This window comes from Onychomys torridus, chromosome 6, assembly GCF_903995425.1.
Source record: "Onychomys torridus chromosome 6, mOncTor1.1, whole genome shotgun sequence".
In the NCBI taxonomy this organism is placed as follows: domain Eukaryota; kingdom Metazoa; phylum Chordata; class Mammalia; order Rodentia; family Cricetidae; genus Onychomys; species Onychomys torridus.
The window spans coordinates 106,109,413-106,125,335 of NC_050448.1; the positions used below are offsets into that span (position 1 = coordinate 106,109,413).

The window sequence follows — 15,923 nt, forward strand, 5'->3', positions numbered from 1 at the left end:
ACCACAAAATGGAACTTACTGACTTACAAATAAACAAGTTAATTCAATTAAGCTGGTTCTGGTGGCACACACCTTTGATCTCAGCACTCAGGAAGCAGAGGCAGACAGAGCTACATAGTGAGATCCTGTATCAAAACAAAATGACAAAAACCACACACCATAAAGTGTTAATTAGAAAAATCATTTATTTCTGCTCCTTCCACACACCATATTGTCCAGGAAACAGTCTCCCATATGTGTCTGAAATGGCAGAGTACCACACACACCGTTTAAAGGCAAAGCACCACTGAAGGAACTGACCAGTTGTCCAAGTATCTCGGATCTCACAATACAGTTCTCGATTTGATTAATTTCTGAAAATCAGAAATATCATGTCCAAAAATAATAAGGGGGCTGTAAAAAATAATCACTTTATTCGATACCAAAGTTTTAGAAATGGAGTATATTTCCTTTAGCAAATAAAAAACTAAGAAGAAAATGCCACTAGACATAGTTGGTACATCAGAATAGGTCATGAGACAAAATACTGGAATGAATCTGTCTCTGCTGCCATGAATTCCAGGCCTAGCTGTCATGTGCTTGCTAGGGTGTCACTCAACGCTGCTCTTCCTCTGCTCTTCACTCTGTTCCACACTGCACAAGGGAGTGGCTCAGCCTTTAAGGCTGCATCAACAGGAACCAATCCAGGACTCACTGACTTCTCAAAAGGCACTAGCCCATCAGGTAGCCCCTGCAGAAATAATTCATAAACACAGAAAGTGAATAGGAAGCAACAATCAAAAGTGCCCACTCACTATGAATCAAATGACAATCTCAAAGTCCCAATGCTACTCATCATCACCCTTGGTTCATTCCAATAAATGAGTAGACTTCCCGTTACTTGTCCCTCTCAAAGTAAAACATCACATAGCAATATGCAAACTAACATAATTTTGTAGAATTTTAGTTTAAGATGTGTTACATTCGTTTATGCTGTGGAATATTTATTAAATGATGCAAAGATATACTGTATTCTTTTATATTGCATTTGTTTAACTCTGTGAAGCTGGGTTATTTTACCTGCCTAAAACACCTGATTTGTCAAATAAAGAGTTGAACAGCCAATCAGGAAAGAGAAATAGGTGGGGCTAGCATAATAATTGCAGAGAATAAATAGGAGGAGAAATCTAGGCTCAAGAGAAGAGAGGAGGACACCAGGGGCCAGCCACCCAGCCACACAACCAGCCATGAAGTAAGAAGGAAAGAAAAGTATATAGAATAGAGACAGGTACCCAGAAGCAAAAGGTAGACGGGATAATTTAAGTCAAGAAAAGCTGGCTAGAAACAAGACAAGCTAAGGCTGGGCATTCATAAGTAAGACTAAGACTCCATGTATTTATTTGGGAGCTGGGTGGCGGCCCCCAAAGAGAAAAAAACAATAACAACAAAACACCAACAATAATTAAAAGGCAGGAAAATGAAAAGACTACATAAAAGCTAAAGCTAACAATTAGAATCAATCTTTGAACTCTCAAAATTGTAACAAAAAGGGCTGGGGATTTAGCTCAGTGGTAGAGCGCTTGCCTAGCAAGCAAGGCCCTGGGTTCGGTCCTTAGCTCCGACAAAAAAAAAAAAAAAAAAAAAAAAAAAAAAGTAACAAAAAAAATTCTTTTTATGGAAACTGGCTTGGACTGCAAAGCCCCTCATCATTACTAGAGAAAGTACTGGAGAACCAGCCAGGAATATCATTCCTGGAGCTGAGCCTCTGGGCCCCCAAACTGCAGAGGTGTCTTGCCCCTATAGGAAGTGTCCAGAAAGCAGTTACAGACTGTGCCCATGGATGACAGCAAATTTCAAGCTGCTTGGATGAGAGTTCCTTTCACTGAAGCTATAAGCCAGGTTGAGGCCCCTTTGAGAACTGAATGAATGTGGTACTCAGGTTCCAACCCTTCCCTCCAGTAATAAGCGCCTGAGTCTAATACCAAGAAAGGATGTGCAGTACTGTATAATAAACGCTGTACTACTACCACACCACCAAATGACTGAATATACCCTGTCCTCACTGAGCCCTCCAGCCTAGCCCCTCTGCAAGGCACCCTGCTCAGAAAACTGAGTAGAGCTAGCCAAACCTCACTCAGTTTCCTCCACTATAAAGTGGAGTTACTGTAGGAGGCCTGAGGACTTTCTCGGAAAGTTTTCATGCAGCACAGGGTATTCCTGCTAGCATCAAGCATGTTGAGTTTTTTCGTCTGTAAAATAGGAATTAGATCTCACAACCAACACTGAAGGGTTTGCTTTTCCTCTTTCCCAGCTGCTAGACCGGTGATGACTCTAGATCAGTGCCAATGCAACCAATCCAAACTTCACTCTTTCCTCACATATCTGCCCAGCCAATCTACTGAGAACTCTCCTCTTATTCAAGCTGCTCTCCCTGCATGTGTTCGGACTGACTACCATAAAAAAGAGCCCTGAGTATGTATCCACACTGACTTAGAAGACCCCACAGAAATTCACTATCATAAAAACAAAACAAGATAGTCATTTTCATAGCACAGAAAAGGCTCCGGATGATTTCCAGCAAGGGTTCACATCAGGACCACACAGGAAGGCACTCAGTGCCTGCTCATGCTAGGGGCTCTTTAGAGACAGGTTCCGGTCATCTGTTGTGTGATTGAATACGCATGTCAAAGCCCCGTCTGATGACAGCTAAATATTGTGGTATTCCTGCCGAAGACAGTGTGTGACCTATACCTGTGTGCTATAAACCTGAAAAAACACTGGGGACTGGGGCGTTGTGAAGAAATGGCTTGGCAGTTGAGAGCAATGGACTGCTCTTCCAGAGGACCTGGGTTCGATTCTCAGCACCTACATGTTGGCTCACAATCACCATAGAACTCCAGTTTTAGGGAATAGAATACCCTCCTCTGGCCTCCACAGGCACCAAGCTCACAGTGATGCAGACATATATGTAAGTAAAACATTCATACACATAAAATAATAATAAATTTTTAATTTTTTAAAAAACAATACTAAGAAATATAAAATACTCTAAGGATATCATTTAGAAAACCAAATAAACCACTATCATATACATTTTGGCAGAGACTCAAAGTAAACACCTTACAATGCATTTGCTATGGCCATTCCTAAAATCATCGGGCTCTTTTTATTTTTTTTTAAGATTTATTTATTTATTATGTATACAGTGTTCTGTTTGCATGTATCCCTGCAGGCCAGAAGAGGGCGCCAGATCTCATTACAGGTGGTTGTGAGCCACCATGTGGTTGCTGGGAATTGAACTCAGGACCTCTGGAAGAACAGCCAGTGTTCTTACCCTCTGAGCCATCTCTCCAGCCCCTATCTGGCCCTTTCTTATAGACCAGATAATTCGGTACTCCTTAGTTATTATATTAAGCTAATGAGAATTCTACAGATAAATAAAATCAAAGTAAACCAAGATTTCCAAACACAACTGGGGCCAGCAAAATGGTCCAGTAGGTAAGGTTGCTTGCTGCCCAGACAAATGACCTGAGTTCAATCCCAGGACCAACAAGGTAGAAGGAGGAAACTAATTCCACAAACTGTCCTCTGACCTATACATGTGCCATGGCACATGCTCGCTATGTACATGTCATGCACGCACACACACGCACACATACACACACGCACACATACACACACGCACATGCATGCATACACACACACACACACACACACACACACACACACACACACACAATTTATTTTTAAAAAATAATAATCCAGGAGTTGGAGAGATGGCTCAGGGGTTAAAAGCACTGGCTGCTCTTCCAGAGGTCTTGAGTTCAATTCCCAGCAACCACATGGTGGCCACAACCACCTATAATGAGATCTGGTGCCCTCTTCTGGCCTACAAGGACACATGCAGACAAAACACTATATGTATAATATAAATAAATCTTACAAAAAAATAATAACAAGGAGGAGGAGGAGGAGGAGAAGAAGAAAGGAGAAGGAGAAGGAGAAGAAGGAGGAGGAGGAGAAGGAGGAGGAGGAGAAGGAGGAGAAGGAGGAGGAGGAAGGAGAAGGAGGAAGGAGAAGGAGGAAGGAGAAGAAGGAGAAGGAGGAGGAGGAGGAGGAGGAGGAGGAGGAGGAGAAGAAGAAGAAGGAGAAGGAGAAGGAGAAGGAGAAGGAGAAGAAGAAGAAGAAGAAGAAGAAGAAGAAGAAGAAGAAGAAGAAGAAAAAGAAGAAGAAGAAGAAGAAGAAGAAGAAGAAGCAGCAGCAGCAGCAGCAGCAGCAGCAGCAGCAGCAGCAGCATCCAGACAGAAGCCACCAGAAAGTATCATTTTTCTCTTCATCAGTCACTAAGCCCCTTCTCTATATATTAAGGTAGGCACTGTGCTGGGTTAGCACTGATGGGAGTTTCTCAAGAGTATGACACTATTCTATTTAATCCTTGCAATTGCCCTGAAAGGGTGCTGGGCTTGGGAAAGGTCAGTGGAGAGCATCTGCCTAGTCGTATAAGGCTTTGAGGTCCAAAATAAATGGTTTCTCATTTTACATTTTAAAAATTATTTTTGTGTCATGTGTTAGCATATATGTGTGCATATATGCCATGGCACACAAGTGGGGAGGTCAGAGGAAACTCAAAGGGGTGAGCTATTTCCTTCTACCTAGTGAGTTTCAAGGATGGAGCCGAGTTCATCACTCAGCAAGGGAGCCTGTACCTGCTGAGCCACCCTGCCAGCCATATTCTCACTTTATAGCTAAGAGTGTAAGACTGTCGGGGCAGTTAACCGGCCCAAAGCACCAGGCCAGAACAGAACAGAAGCAGTACTGAACAGTGCCTCCATGCCTATTCCACCGTCTTCTCCGGAGTCCAAGAAAGTCCCACTTCTCTTTTAGAAGCAGTAATGGTTTGGTAATCTCTTTTTGACACTAGCCGGACTCCTACTTGAAACAGAGGTTTCAGGGTTGCTCCCAACAACAAAGCACATTATACATACTTGGTGGCACATAAAACACTTTCTCCCTTCATCTGACAGTCTCTAGGGTACATTACTAACTTTCCGGAGTAGATCTGGGATCTGAAACAAGTTTACTGAACTGAACTGGTCCAAAGTCTGAGAGAGCCAGTCAGTGGCAAGGCCACAACTGGATGCTAACTCCGCAGCCACTTCCTCTGCTGTATACAACACACTGTCCTCAGCAACTCTGGGAACGTCTTGTGGTCACCACTGTCTCCTCTCACTGAGCACTGGCCTCAAGACTACTTGCTGAGATAACCTACAGGCCAGACACTTCACAGCACAGTTGTTTGGACTACAGCTCCAATTGTGGAAGCAAATGAAACGGACCTCAGACACCCAAAAGGCTGGCTACAGACCCACTGGCTTTCTTTAGACCAGGACCGACCTAAAGGCAATCCAAATGGTGTGGGTGAGGAAGCGGTGGAGAATGTGGCTAATAAGTACAGAGGCGCAACCGGATAACTCCTAATATTCCTCAGCATGTCTGTCTGTATGTGTACGTCACTGTACTCCGTAAATATGTACAATTACTATGTGTCCATTAAAATAAAACTTTTATTAAAAGGGGTTATCTAGTTCTCCAAATTACAGAATAACCAGCTAAGCTAAAAGAGAGAAAAAAGGTTGAAATTAAAATAGGAACACACTGATAACACAGAGAAGTCACTCCTTTACTGAAGCCATAAAGGGAAAACTAAAGCAGTCCTGTGTATTACTACAAACAGAAAGTCAGCCTACAGCACAAAGGCTCCATGCTTGCTTACACCGTCCTGCTAGTAACAGGCTCAAACTGGACATGGTAGCAGGTGCCAGCACTCTGGGTAACTCAGAAGCCTGAGGCAGGAGGATCATTTAAGCTCACGAGCTTATAAACAACTTGGTTAACACACTGAGATCCTACCTCAGAAAGGAAAATATATCTATTTGCTGAGTGTAGACACTTAAAGCGACAGTAAAATCTAACACTTTAGAAAAGGTTTGGAGATTTTCTGTTGTTGCTCTGTTTTGAAACAGAGTCCCAGGTTGCCCAGGCAGTCCTCAAACCTGCTTTAGCTGAGGCTGGCCTTGAACTCCTGGTGGTCTACCTCTACCTCTCAAGTACTAGAATTACAGATGTACGCCCCCAACACAGCACGGTTCAATGCTATAGGAAATGCCAGCCTCCCCCATGCTAGCAGACTCTACCAGGTAGGGCGAATTACTTCTAACAGGGGCAGAGACAGAACAAAAGGAAGCTGAGTGCCAGGGCTGACAAGGTGGCAGGGTCAGAAGTGCTCCCTCTGACAAGAGGAACAGACAGAAGCCTGCAGAGACTGCAGTCACACAAATACTTAGCTGTCAAAGACTCTTGTGTGCGACCATCCATCACGCCAGGACTAAGCTGGGAATATGGCTCCAGAACAAGCACCCGACTCCCATGGGCATGCCCTAGGCAGTGGACAGACTAAGCCACAGGCCAAGTGAAATTGTAAAGTTCAAACACTAGAAATTAGTATGTCTGACACATGATGCCACGGGGGTTTAGATGACAAATGTCCTCCAACCTTGGGCACTTCAACACTCTGGTCCCCAAAAGACGGCACTATTGGGCATGTGGACTTGCCACTAAGGGTGGGCTCTCAGAGTCTGGAGACCCATGCCATTTCCAGGTCTTTTTCTGTGCTTGTAGTTCAAGATCCGAGCCCTCGCCTCCCTGCTCCAGCCACCACACTCCACCATCATGGACGCCTAACTCTCTGGAGCAGTAAGCTACCTTAGTCACAATGTTTTATCACACAATACAACAGGAATAATGCACATGCTTAATACAGTTCTCTAAAACATAAATTAAATTGTTGAATTGATCCTCGTGTTTGGCTTGCCAGAGGTAAAATCATAATATACAAGAAATTCTAACTTCAAATTAAACCCTACTTGTTCAATTAGAAAACTTTTCTAAATTTCAAATTAACAACCTCCATTGGAATTATTTATTTCTACAAAACCAATCTGCCTTTCTCTACAAATACTTTAAATTTTCTGTGTTACAATAATCTTTATGGCTTCTAGTTTAGTGTTTTTATGGGACTCCTGAGTGTGTGAACAAGTCGGTCTCCGATTCTTATGCCTTCTCTTAGGCTGTTTTCCTTCTGTTGGCTAGTCCTGAACAACAGCAATGTGATAGTTTTATCTTATTTTAATTTTAGTATTATCTCTTAGAAGCCTGTTCTTTTCTAATGAGACAGAAAGGGAGGGGATCTGGATAGGAGGGGAGGAAGAAATACTTTATCAGGATATATTATGTGAGAAAAGAATATATCTTCTATAAAAGGAAAAAAATCTTTAAATGTTACATTAAAAAAACACAGTCCTTTCTCCTATCTTAAGGGACAGTGCTTCTTTGCTGGGTAAGGCTTAACAGGTTTTCCTTACGCAGGCTGAAGTCCATATCCAAAATGCCTGGGACCAGAAGTGTCTGGTTAATTTTCCTTTTGTTCAGTGTGTGTGCAGCATATGTGTACGAACATTTGTGTGTGTGCATGTGTACAGAAAGGCCGGCTGGCCTGTGAGCTCCAGGTGTCAGCCAGTCTCTGCCTCCCTAGCACCAGAATTAGACATGCATCCACGCCCAAGCTCTTTACATGGAGATTCAGGATACGAACTCAGGTCCTCGCGCTCACGTAGCACGCACTTTACTTGTTGAACCATCTCCCCAACTGACATTTCAGACTTTACTATCTGTCAGATGAGGAGAGATCTTAGGGATGACGCCTAAACAGAACATTCATGTACAGGAACGGGGGTGGGGGGGGTGGCTCAGTGGTAGAGGACCTGACTTGTTATATGTCAACTTGACACAAGCTGGAGTAAGTCATCTAAAAGGAGGGAGCCTCAGTTGAGACAACCCCTCCAGATTGGGGGGGGGGGGGGGGGCAAGCCAATTAGTTATTAATGATCCATGGAGGAGGGCCTAGCGCATGCGGGGGTGGGGGGGTTGGGGGTGGGTGCCACCCTTGAGCTGGTGGTCTTGGACTCTACATAAAGCAGGCTGAACAAGCCATGAGGGACAAGCCAGTAAGCAGCAGACCCCCTCCATGGCCTCTGCATCAGCTCCTGCCTCCAGGTTCCTTCTTGGTTTGAGTTTCTGCCTTGGTTTCCCTCAACGGACTGTAATACTAAATGGAATAAGCCCTCTCCTCCCCAGTTGCTTTTGGTCACGGTGTTTCATCCCAGCACAGTAACTAAGACACTGCCTAACGTGCACAACTTAAAGCAAAACTTTAAGTCCAACCCAACCGATCACTTATGCTTTCTGTATCTTGTCCGTGTATCCAAAAGGCTGACTTCACACAGTATTTTTAAATCACTCTGTACACGAAACAAAGGCTTCACCGTGTGGCATTTCCACTGTGCTAGCACGCTGGCTATCAAACATTCCGCTTTCCAGGTCGGGAATGAGCAACTTAGACTGACAATGAAAGAGCAGCGGCAGCCCGTGGCCTGCAAGTCCTCTCTACTGTCATTAGTCCTGCTGGACTCACACGGTAACCAACGGCACATTACAGAAAGACCAGCCACCTACCGCCAGTCAGTGCAGCCGAGAAAACAACCAGACTCTCCTGAACGTGCATGGGGACAGCCAGGAAGACCTACTGATCTCAATTTTGTTACAACTATAGTTATAACCTGAGGCAAGTTACAAATGTCTTTAGTTCTTGAACATTTTTCACATTTAACTGAGTGTTAAATTAAATCTATGAACTTATGTTATCCAAGTAACTATTACAGCAATTCATAACGAAGGTGAAATTGTTGATTATATAAAGTATTCTACTTACGGCAATTTCATTCTCATGAACACTCTAGCCATGAAGAAACTCAGCAGGACACAGACAAAGCCAATGAAGAGAAGAAGAAACCTATTGAGTTTGGGGATATTTGGTGCATTGGATCGGTCCAGGATTATGAAACCTAAACCTCCCATTGTAAACAGGAAGCTAGACGCAAGTCCTTCCATGATATACTGTCCATTTACTCTGAAAAAGAAGACCACAGCACAGCAAATGAATGCTACTACAAAATTAATGTTTCTCTAGGTTGAAATTCCTCATTCTGCTTTATGCTAAAACAGTTCGTGCTAACACTTTATTCTTACCCTTACAGCTATTTATTATGCCTTTGGGTATTCATCTGCTTATTCATTCAACAGGTATTTATTGAGCGGTATATCACACATCAAATATTATTCTAGGTTCTAGGATGCACAATGAACAGAACAGACAAAAACCTGTCTTGGCTCGGAATGTAGCTCCATGGTAGAACTTGCCTAGCACAAGCATACTTAAGCTTAGCCCAAACAACACAAAATCCAAACACAAAAATAAAACTTGGTCATCATGTAGCTTACTTAAAAGAGTTTTAAAACATCAACTATCAGGGGCTGAAGAAATGGCTCAGGGGTTAAGAGCACTGGCTACTCTTCTAGAGATCCTGAGTTGAATTCCCAGCAACCACATGGTCAGTGGTTCACAACCATCTATAATGAGATCTGGCGCCCCCTTCGGGCCTGCAAGCATACATATAGGCAGAACACTGTGTACATAAATCAATAAATCTTAAAAAAAAAAAACAGTTGAACATTTTATGTGTATATGAACTTTAATTTAAATTTCTATCACACTTTTTTTTCTTTAGGTTTTCAAGACAGGGTCTCACTATGTAACTCTGGCAGTCTAGGAGCTCACTATGTAGACCAGGCTGGCCTTGAACTCAAGAGAGGTGCCTACCTCTGCCCTCCAAATGCTGGGATTAGAGTATTAAAGATACACACAACTTCCTAAGTCTACCTAACCTTTAATTTCAGCTCTTAAGAGGTAAAGGCTGAGCCAGGCAGTGGTGGCGCTCACCTTTAATCCCAGCACTTGGGAATCAGAGGCACGCGGTTCTCTGTGAGTTCAAGACCAGCTTGGTCTACAGAGCTAGTTCCAGGACATCTATGGCTGTTACACAGAGAAACCTTGTCTTGAAAAAAAAGGGGGTACAGGCTGGTGGGTTTCTGTGAATTCAAGGCCAGCCAGGACTACAAAGTAAGACCCTACCTGTAAACAAATAATATCCTATCAACTGCAAATAAATTTGAACTAGCTGTGCTTCTTGAAGTCATACTAATTAATAAACATCTCCTTTCAAAGGGAAGTATTTGTAAAGCATGCATTCTTAACTAAGGCCCTATGACCCGAACAACATCTCTAGCAATCTGTAAACCCTTACATGCAAATTTGTGTCTATGCTTATAGCTGATTTTTCCTTTTAAAATTTTTATTAATTTTTACTGTTTCATGTATGTATATGTTTAGAGGTGCACATGCCATAGCATGCATGAGGAGGTCATAGGACAACTTGTTCAAGTCAGTTCTCTCCTTCCAGCATATGGGTCCTGGGGACTGAACTCATGTTTAAGATTGACATCAAGTGTCTTTACCTGCAGAGCCACCTCAACAGCCCACATCTGATCTTTTAAAGGAATATAGTTATGCTGAATTCTTAGAGAAAGCAAATTTCTATCAAGGAGATGGTTATCAACAGGTATTATAAAAAGGTATATTCACTAACTAAATGATTTCATTGAAAAGATAATGTTGAAAGAAAGAAGGAAGGAAGGAAAGTAAGTGAAGGAAGGAAGGAAGGAAAGAAGTATGGGAAGGAAGGAAGGAAGGAAGGAAGGAAGGAAGGAAGGAAGGGAAGGAAAAAGGCTGGAGAGATGGTTAAGAGCACTGGATGCTCTTCCAGAGGTCCTGAGTTCAATTTCCAGCAACCACATGGTGGCTCACAACCATCTGTAATGAGACCCAGCACCCTCTTCTGGCCTGCAGGCATACATGCAGACAGAACATTGTATACATAATAAATTAACAAATAAATCTAAATCATATTTCTTATTTAACAGTAACATTCAGGGGTCTATAAATGTCTTTTCTAAAGTGCCCATATAACTATCATAAAAGAACATTCCTTACCTATACTTGAGGTCCCAGATTTGATTTCTATACCTAAACAAGCAAATACCTTAAGCCTGTAGGAACAGCTATAAATTAAGCACTCCAGTAGTACAATCAATTAGTGTATGGTGTTTATATGGTAATATATAAATGTATTGCTAATTCAAATAAAATGTTACTAAAAAATGACTGTAGTTTGCTGACCCCAGACAGTCTGTCATTTTGATTTTAAACCAGACTTTAGGTTGGTGATGATATGCCAATCAGTAAGACACACCTGATTTTCTAATAGATTAATAACACAGTTCTACTTTTGTTACGTTCTGCCTCATTTTGTCGTAAGAACTCCACATGTTAAAACAAGGGGTTCTAAATGCAGATAAGTCCACAGCATTTCTACTGTACTTCATTTTTATTTACTTTTCTGAGAGCCAGAGTCTCACTCTTAAGCTTGCTAAGGAGCCCAGCCTGCCTAAAACCAGAGACCCTCCTGCTAGAGTTAAAAGCATGTGCCACCACGCTCATTTATCTCCCACTGAATCATTAGGCAAGCCCCAGCAACCTTCTTCCCATCATCAAGTTGTTCAAATGCTATCTTTTACCTGTAAGCCAAGAAAGCCACTGGCCTTTGATGTCCATGTTCATCAGTCATTGAGCCAACACTTGGAGGTTCAACAATAACATCATAGATTATTCCTAAATGAAAGACACAGTACAGATTAGATCTCTCCTTCTGAAAAACAGAACTCTAGCTTTCATGGCCTCTAATTACATTTAAATAGGATTTATTTACACATAAACAGGGATGCTTTGATTGTATTGTTATACTCAAACCAGATCCAGCTAACCTTCTAATCTTTGGATAAACCATTTTAGAATGACATCTAAACAAATATTATCTCTCAAAGAGATGCCAATTTCAGGAAGGAAACTTAGTAACACATGCTAATACTCTAGAATGACTCCAAAGTAAGGAACATTTAATACTAAGGTGTACTCTAGCACACAAAATAAAACTACATAGCCGTAAATTTCTGTAAATTGAGAGAGGCCTACGGAAATTTTCTTGCTTCCTTTTTGGCTAGTTGAGAGGAATTCTCTATAGTAGAAGCTGCTATGTGTAGCCCAGGCTGCCTCCAATGTGCTGCTCTTCCTTCCTCAGCCTCCTGAGCATAGTCAGCAATCATTAATGGGAACCCCAGCACCTCACAATTTAATCATGACCACTAAAGCCCAGCGACATTCTCAACTTCCACTGTGGGGACACTCTCTCACCTCCCTTACACAGCCTGTCTCCCTCCTGACAGAAGAGTCAAAGGACTCCCTTACCTTCTCCCTGGCAAATCCACAACGCCAGGCACTGCACCTGCATTCACCCGTCCTCTCACTGGGCTACAGAAGGAGTCCCTCCTCCTAGACCCCTCCCCGCTGGCCTTCTCCAGAGCTGCTTCCTTTGGATGCCTCTTCTCGGCCCTGTCTTTTCAAGCTCTCTTTCCTACATCAACCCTCCTGGTCCCACAATCATTCAGTCACTGTCTTCCCAGAAACACCTGGTCCAGTTTATAACCTCCTTTCTAAAAGGCAAACAAAAGAGAACAGACAGATAAAAGACTAGTTAAAACCACTGCTATCCAACCTAGCATTACAACCTAGGCCAGAGCTTCTAAACTGCGGGTTCTAACATGGGTCTCACACAACTAGCTGGGGGGACTGAAAAAGACAAAGATGCCACTAGAAAAAGGTGGGTGAACATGCAAGCTGGAAACCTGGCTCTAAATCACGCCCATGCTCTACCTACAGCCTCGGTTCTGAACACGGCACGTGCACTTTCCACACTGCGCAATGACAAAAAACACTGCCTCAAACATCTGAGCTCAGTTTCCAGACTACTACACCCCATGAATGATGGTTGTTTTTACTACACATGATTATACAGTCTGCTTTCCTAAAAGCATGATGTTAAGTATCAAATTAGTATTGTTGGACTGTATGGTGTATGGGTTTTTTTAAATTGCTGTTTGAGTTTCTTTAAAAATTACTGAATGAATTTTAACTTCAAATTAGGGCAGAATTTCCAACAATTTCTGAGATGGTCCTAAACATGTTTCCCATTTCACACTACATGTTCTCGGCATTAACAATTATAAAATATTAAGCTCTGAAGGACACCAAGGATGCTCTATATTCTGCAGTATCAAATATTCAACTAAGGTTCAATTCTTCATGTGAAAATAAATAAGTACATCTTTGTTTTGTTTTTGGTTTTTTTTCGAGACATGGTTTCTCTGTATAGTTTTGGAGCCTATCCTGGATCTCACTATGTAGTCCAGGCTGGCCTCAAACTGACAGAGATCTGCCTGGCTCTGCCTACCAAGTGCTGGGATTAAAGGCGTGCACCACCACTGGCCAGTGCCCATTTCCTTAGTAAGTGAATTTACTTTCAGTTTTAAGAAACAGTGCAATAGTATGTCTACCAAACTGTTGTTGTAAAGTTTATGTGTTACTATCAGTAAAAGTTTGGTATGTGTATCTATCTATCTTATATACCTATTTTACGCAACCAGGGTTGTGTAAAAATTTCTCAGGCAAAAATGGATCACAAAGGAGGATTTAGAAACCCTGATGTAAGTAAACAAAAACCACCTTACAGGTCTCCTGGTCCCACATTTTGTCCATACTTTTTTTTCTTTCCTAGTACACCCCTCCAAACCACTCAAACTCAGGCTTGCAGGTGATTTCTTCAGGAAGCACACCAGAATGGAAATGGTGCTTCCAACTCTTATCTTCAATGACACTCTATGTAGCAGGAAACAACTGTGTGGTATTTAACACGTCTCAACCACATTCTAAGGAGAGCAGAGTAATTATATTTTGTTTGCTGCTGCCCGAGCACCGAGTCAACAGAAACTCAGTTAACACTTCCAATTCTCAGAAACGCTGTTTAGGCAAATTCACAGTTTTTAGAAGACTTGACAGTAAATGTACAAGATGTGTCCTTTCCACTTTGACCCAGTGCTCAGAGCAGAGAATTCCCCCCAACCCCATTTGCAAACACCACAAGTGAGCTCCAATGGAAAGCTGAGGCTTCTAGGAAAAAGTCTCTCTCCAAAGGAAATAAGAGTTAGGAAACAGACTGGGGAGAAGGAAGACGAATTTTTTTTTTAAGCCAAATGCATTTTGTTTCATTTATTCAGTATTCATTGCTTAATGTGCTGAGCAAAACTTAATGCAAATGACACACCAGATGTCTTTTTTTTTAAACAAACAAACAAACAAAAAACTATTAAAGGGGTATTTAGTGCTTCTGTTAATATAAGCTAGGCAGGGCATAAATTCTACAGTTAAAGATTGCCTTCAAAGCGAATCATATGGTCACCACCACCCCAAAAAAAGTTGAACCACTCTTGCTAACTTAAGAGCTTTTTAATTTTCTGAGTTAAGTACACTACTTCCTAAACTCCAAAAGCACAATCCTGAATAAATCCTGAAACTGGCGCTCCAAAGGTTCTCTGAAGACTGCAGACAGACTGCCAACTCACCATTAGGCAAGGCCACACCCCTTTGCATTTTCCACTTAAAGGGACTGGGTGACAGATAAGCGAAAAGTGGTGCTTTCCTTGAGCCCAAACTTCTGCCCTCTAAAACACACCACCTTTTTGCAAGCCTCAACTCCAACCTCATGTATTTCTCAAAAACCGTGGTTTCGATGAATTCCTTTCTCATTCTTGTGACTGGAAACAAAGCAACCCCAAGACCTCGCTTGGGGTTTGAGCTAACAAACTCAATGGTTGTCAGACCTCTTCCAAGGTTCCAGGGACCACAAGGAGAAGTTTGAAAGTCCCACAACCTCTTGACCAACCACGGAAATACAGTGAATCGAAAATAATGTTCCCAAGATACCCGATCAAACAATGTATTGTAGCGAGTCATAAAAAGAACAAGCTGGGCTTGCAAAATATATTCAACTCGGCTCTCGGGATGGGAGCCTCGACGGAGAGGGCAGGCAAAGAGAATAAGACCACTTCTCTCCAACGCAGGGCGTGAACCGAGCTCCGCTCAGCCTGCAGACCGACACGGGCTCAGCACTGCCCACCCGGAGCCGGGCTCCGCCGCCACACGCCTCCGAAGCGAGCTGCCCGCGCGCCCACCCGAGCCATCACCGCCGAGTTACCTCCGGTAATGAGGAAGTAAGACACCACCACCAGGGCGTACACCGTCATGGCCGACGGCATGTGCACCCAGGGCGGCTTCTTCAGCTTCAGATTGGGGCATTCGAGCACTAAGAATGGGACTCGGTACAGCGTCTCCATGTCGGCGGCAGCAGAGCCAGCGTTCCGACCTCCAGCCTCCCGCGCCGCCCGGAAACACGCCCGCCCTCCCCAGCTCTCGCGCATGCGTTAGCCGAGGAGCGCAGGTCCGTAAAGGTCAGAAGTAGACAATCCACTCACTGAAGAAAGCAAGAAACCACATTGAGCTGCTAAGGCATGTATTCGGAGACAATAAAATGAAGAATGTAATCTCTTCATGTTGAGTGGAGGTCAGATCCTTGTTTCCTTAATGAAAGATAGGTTGGTTATTATTCATCTTCCAAGACCTGCAAGGCGTCCTACGTGGCCAAGCTGGAGAAGTGGAGAGAGTCTCATCCCACTGCCCCGCCCACTTGCTGACGACACACTTGGGAGCTGATTGGCTGCTGGAAGCTCTAGGTTCGCACAGCTGCTGGATGGATGGGAAAGTTTAGAAACTTATTAGAGATTCCCCCCAGGGCTTGAAAAAGCTCAACTCTGAGCGTTTTCTTCATGCTGTATAGCGGTGCTAACAATAGTAACAATTGTCAATAATTGCCAAAGTAGTATCCGGTTTTTTGTTTGTTTTTTTTTTTAAATCCAGTCCATACCTACCATAAACTGTGGCAGAACAAAATAGTATTATTTGTAAATATATTATGATTTGTAGT

The 15,923-nt window shown here is 42.9% G+C and overlaps 1 protein-coding gene across 1 annotated transcript; it reads right to left on the reverse strand.

Moving 5' to 3' along the window:
• Positions 1–165: 165 nt before the first annotated feature.
• On the reverse strand, positions 166–15,492 carry Ostc (oligosaccharyltransferase complex non-catalytic subunit). The gene is made up of 4 exons (XM_036189365.1): positions 15,138–15,492; positions 11,569–11,662; positions 8,807–9,004; positions 166–730 (listed from the first exon to the last, which is right to left on the reverse strand). Exons 1-4 carry the CDS (start codon positions 15,358–15,360, stop codon positions 712–714), a joined length of 534 nt encoding a protein of 177 aa, XP_036045258.1. The 5' UTR covers positions 15,361–15,492; the 3' UTR covers positions 166–711.
• Positions 15,493–15,923: the final 431 nt, after the last annotated feature.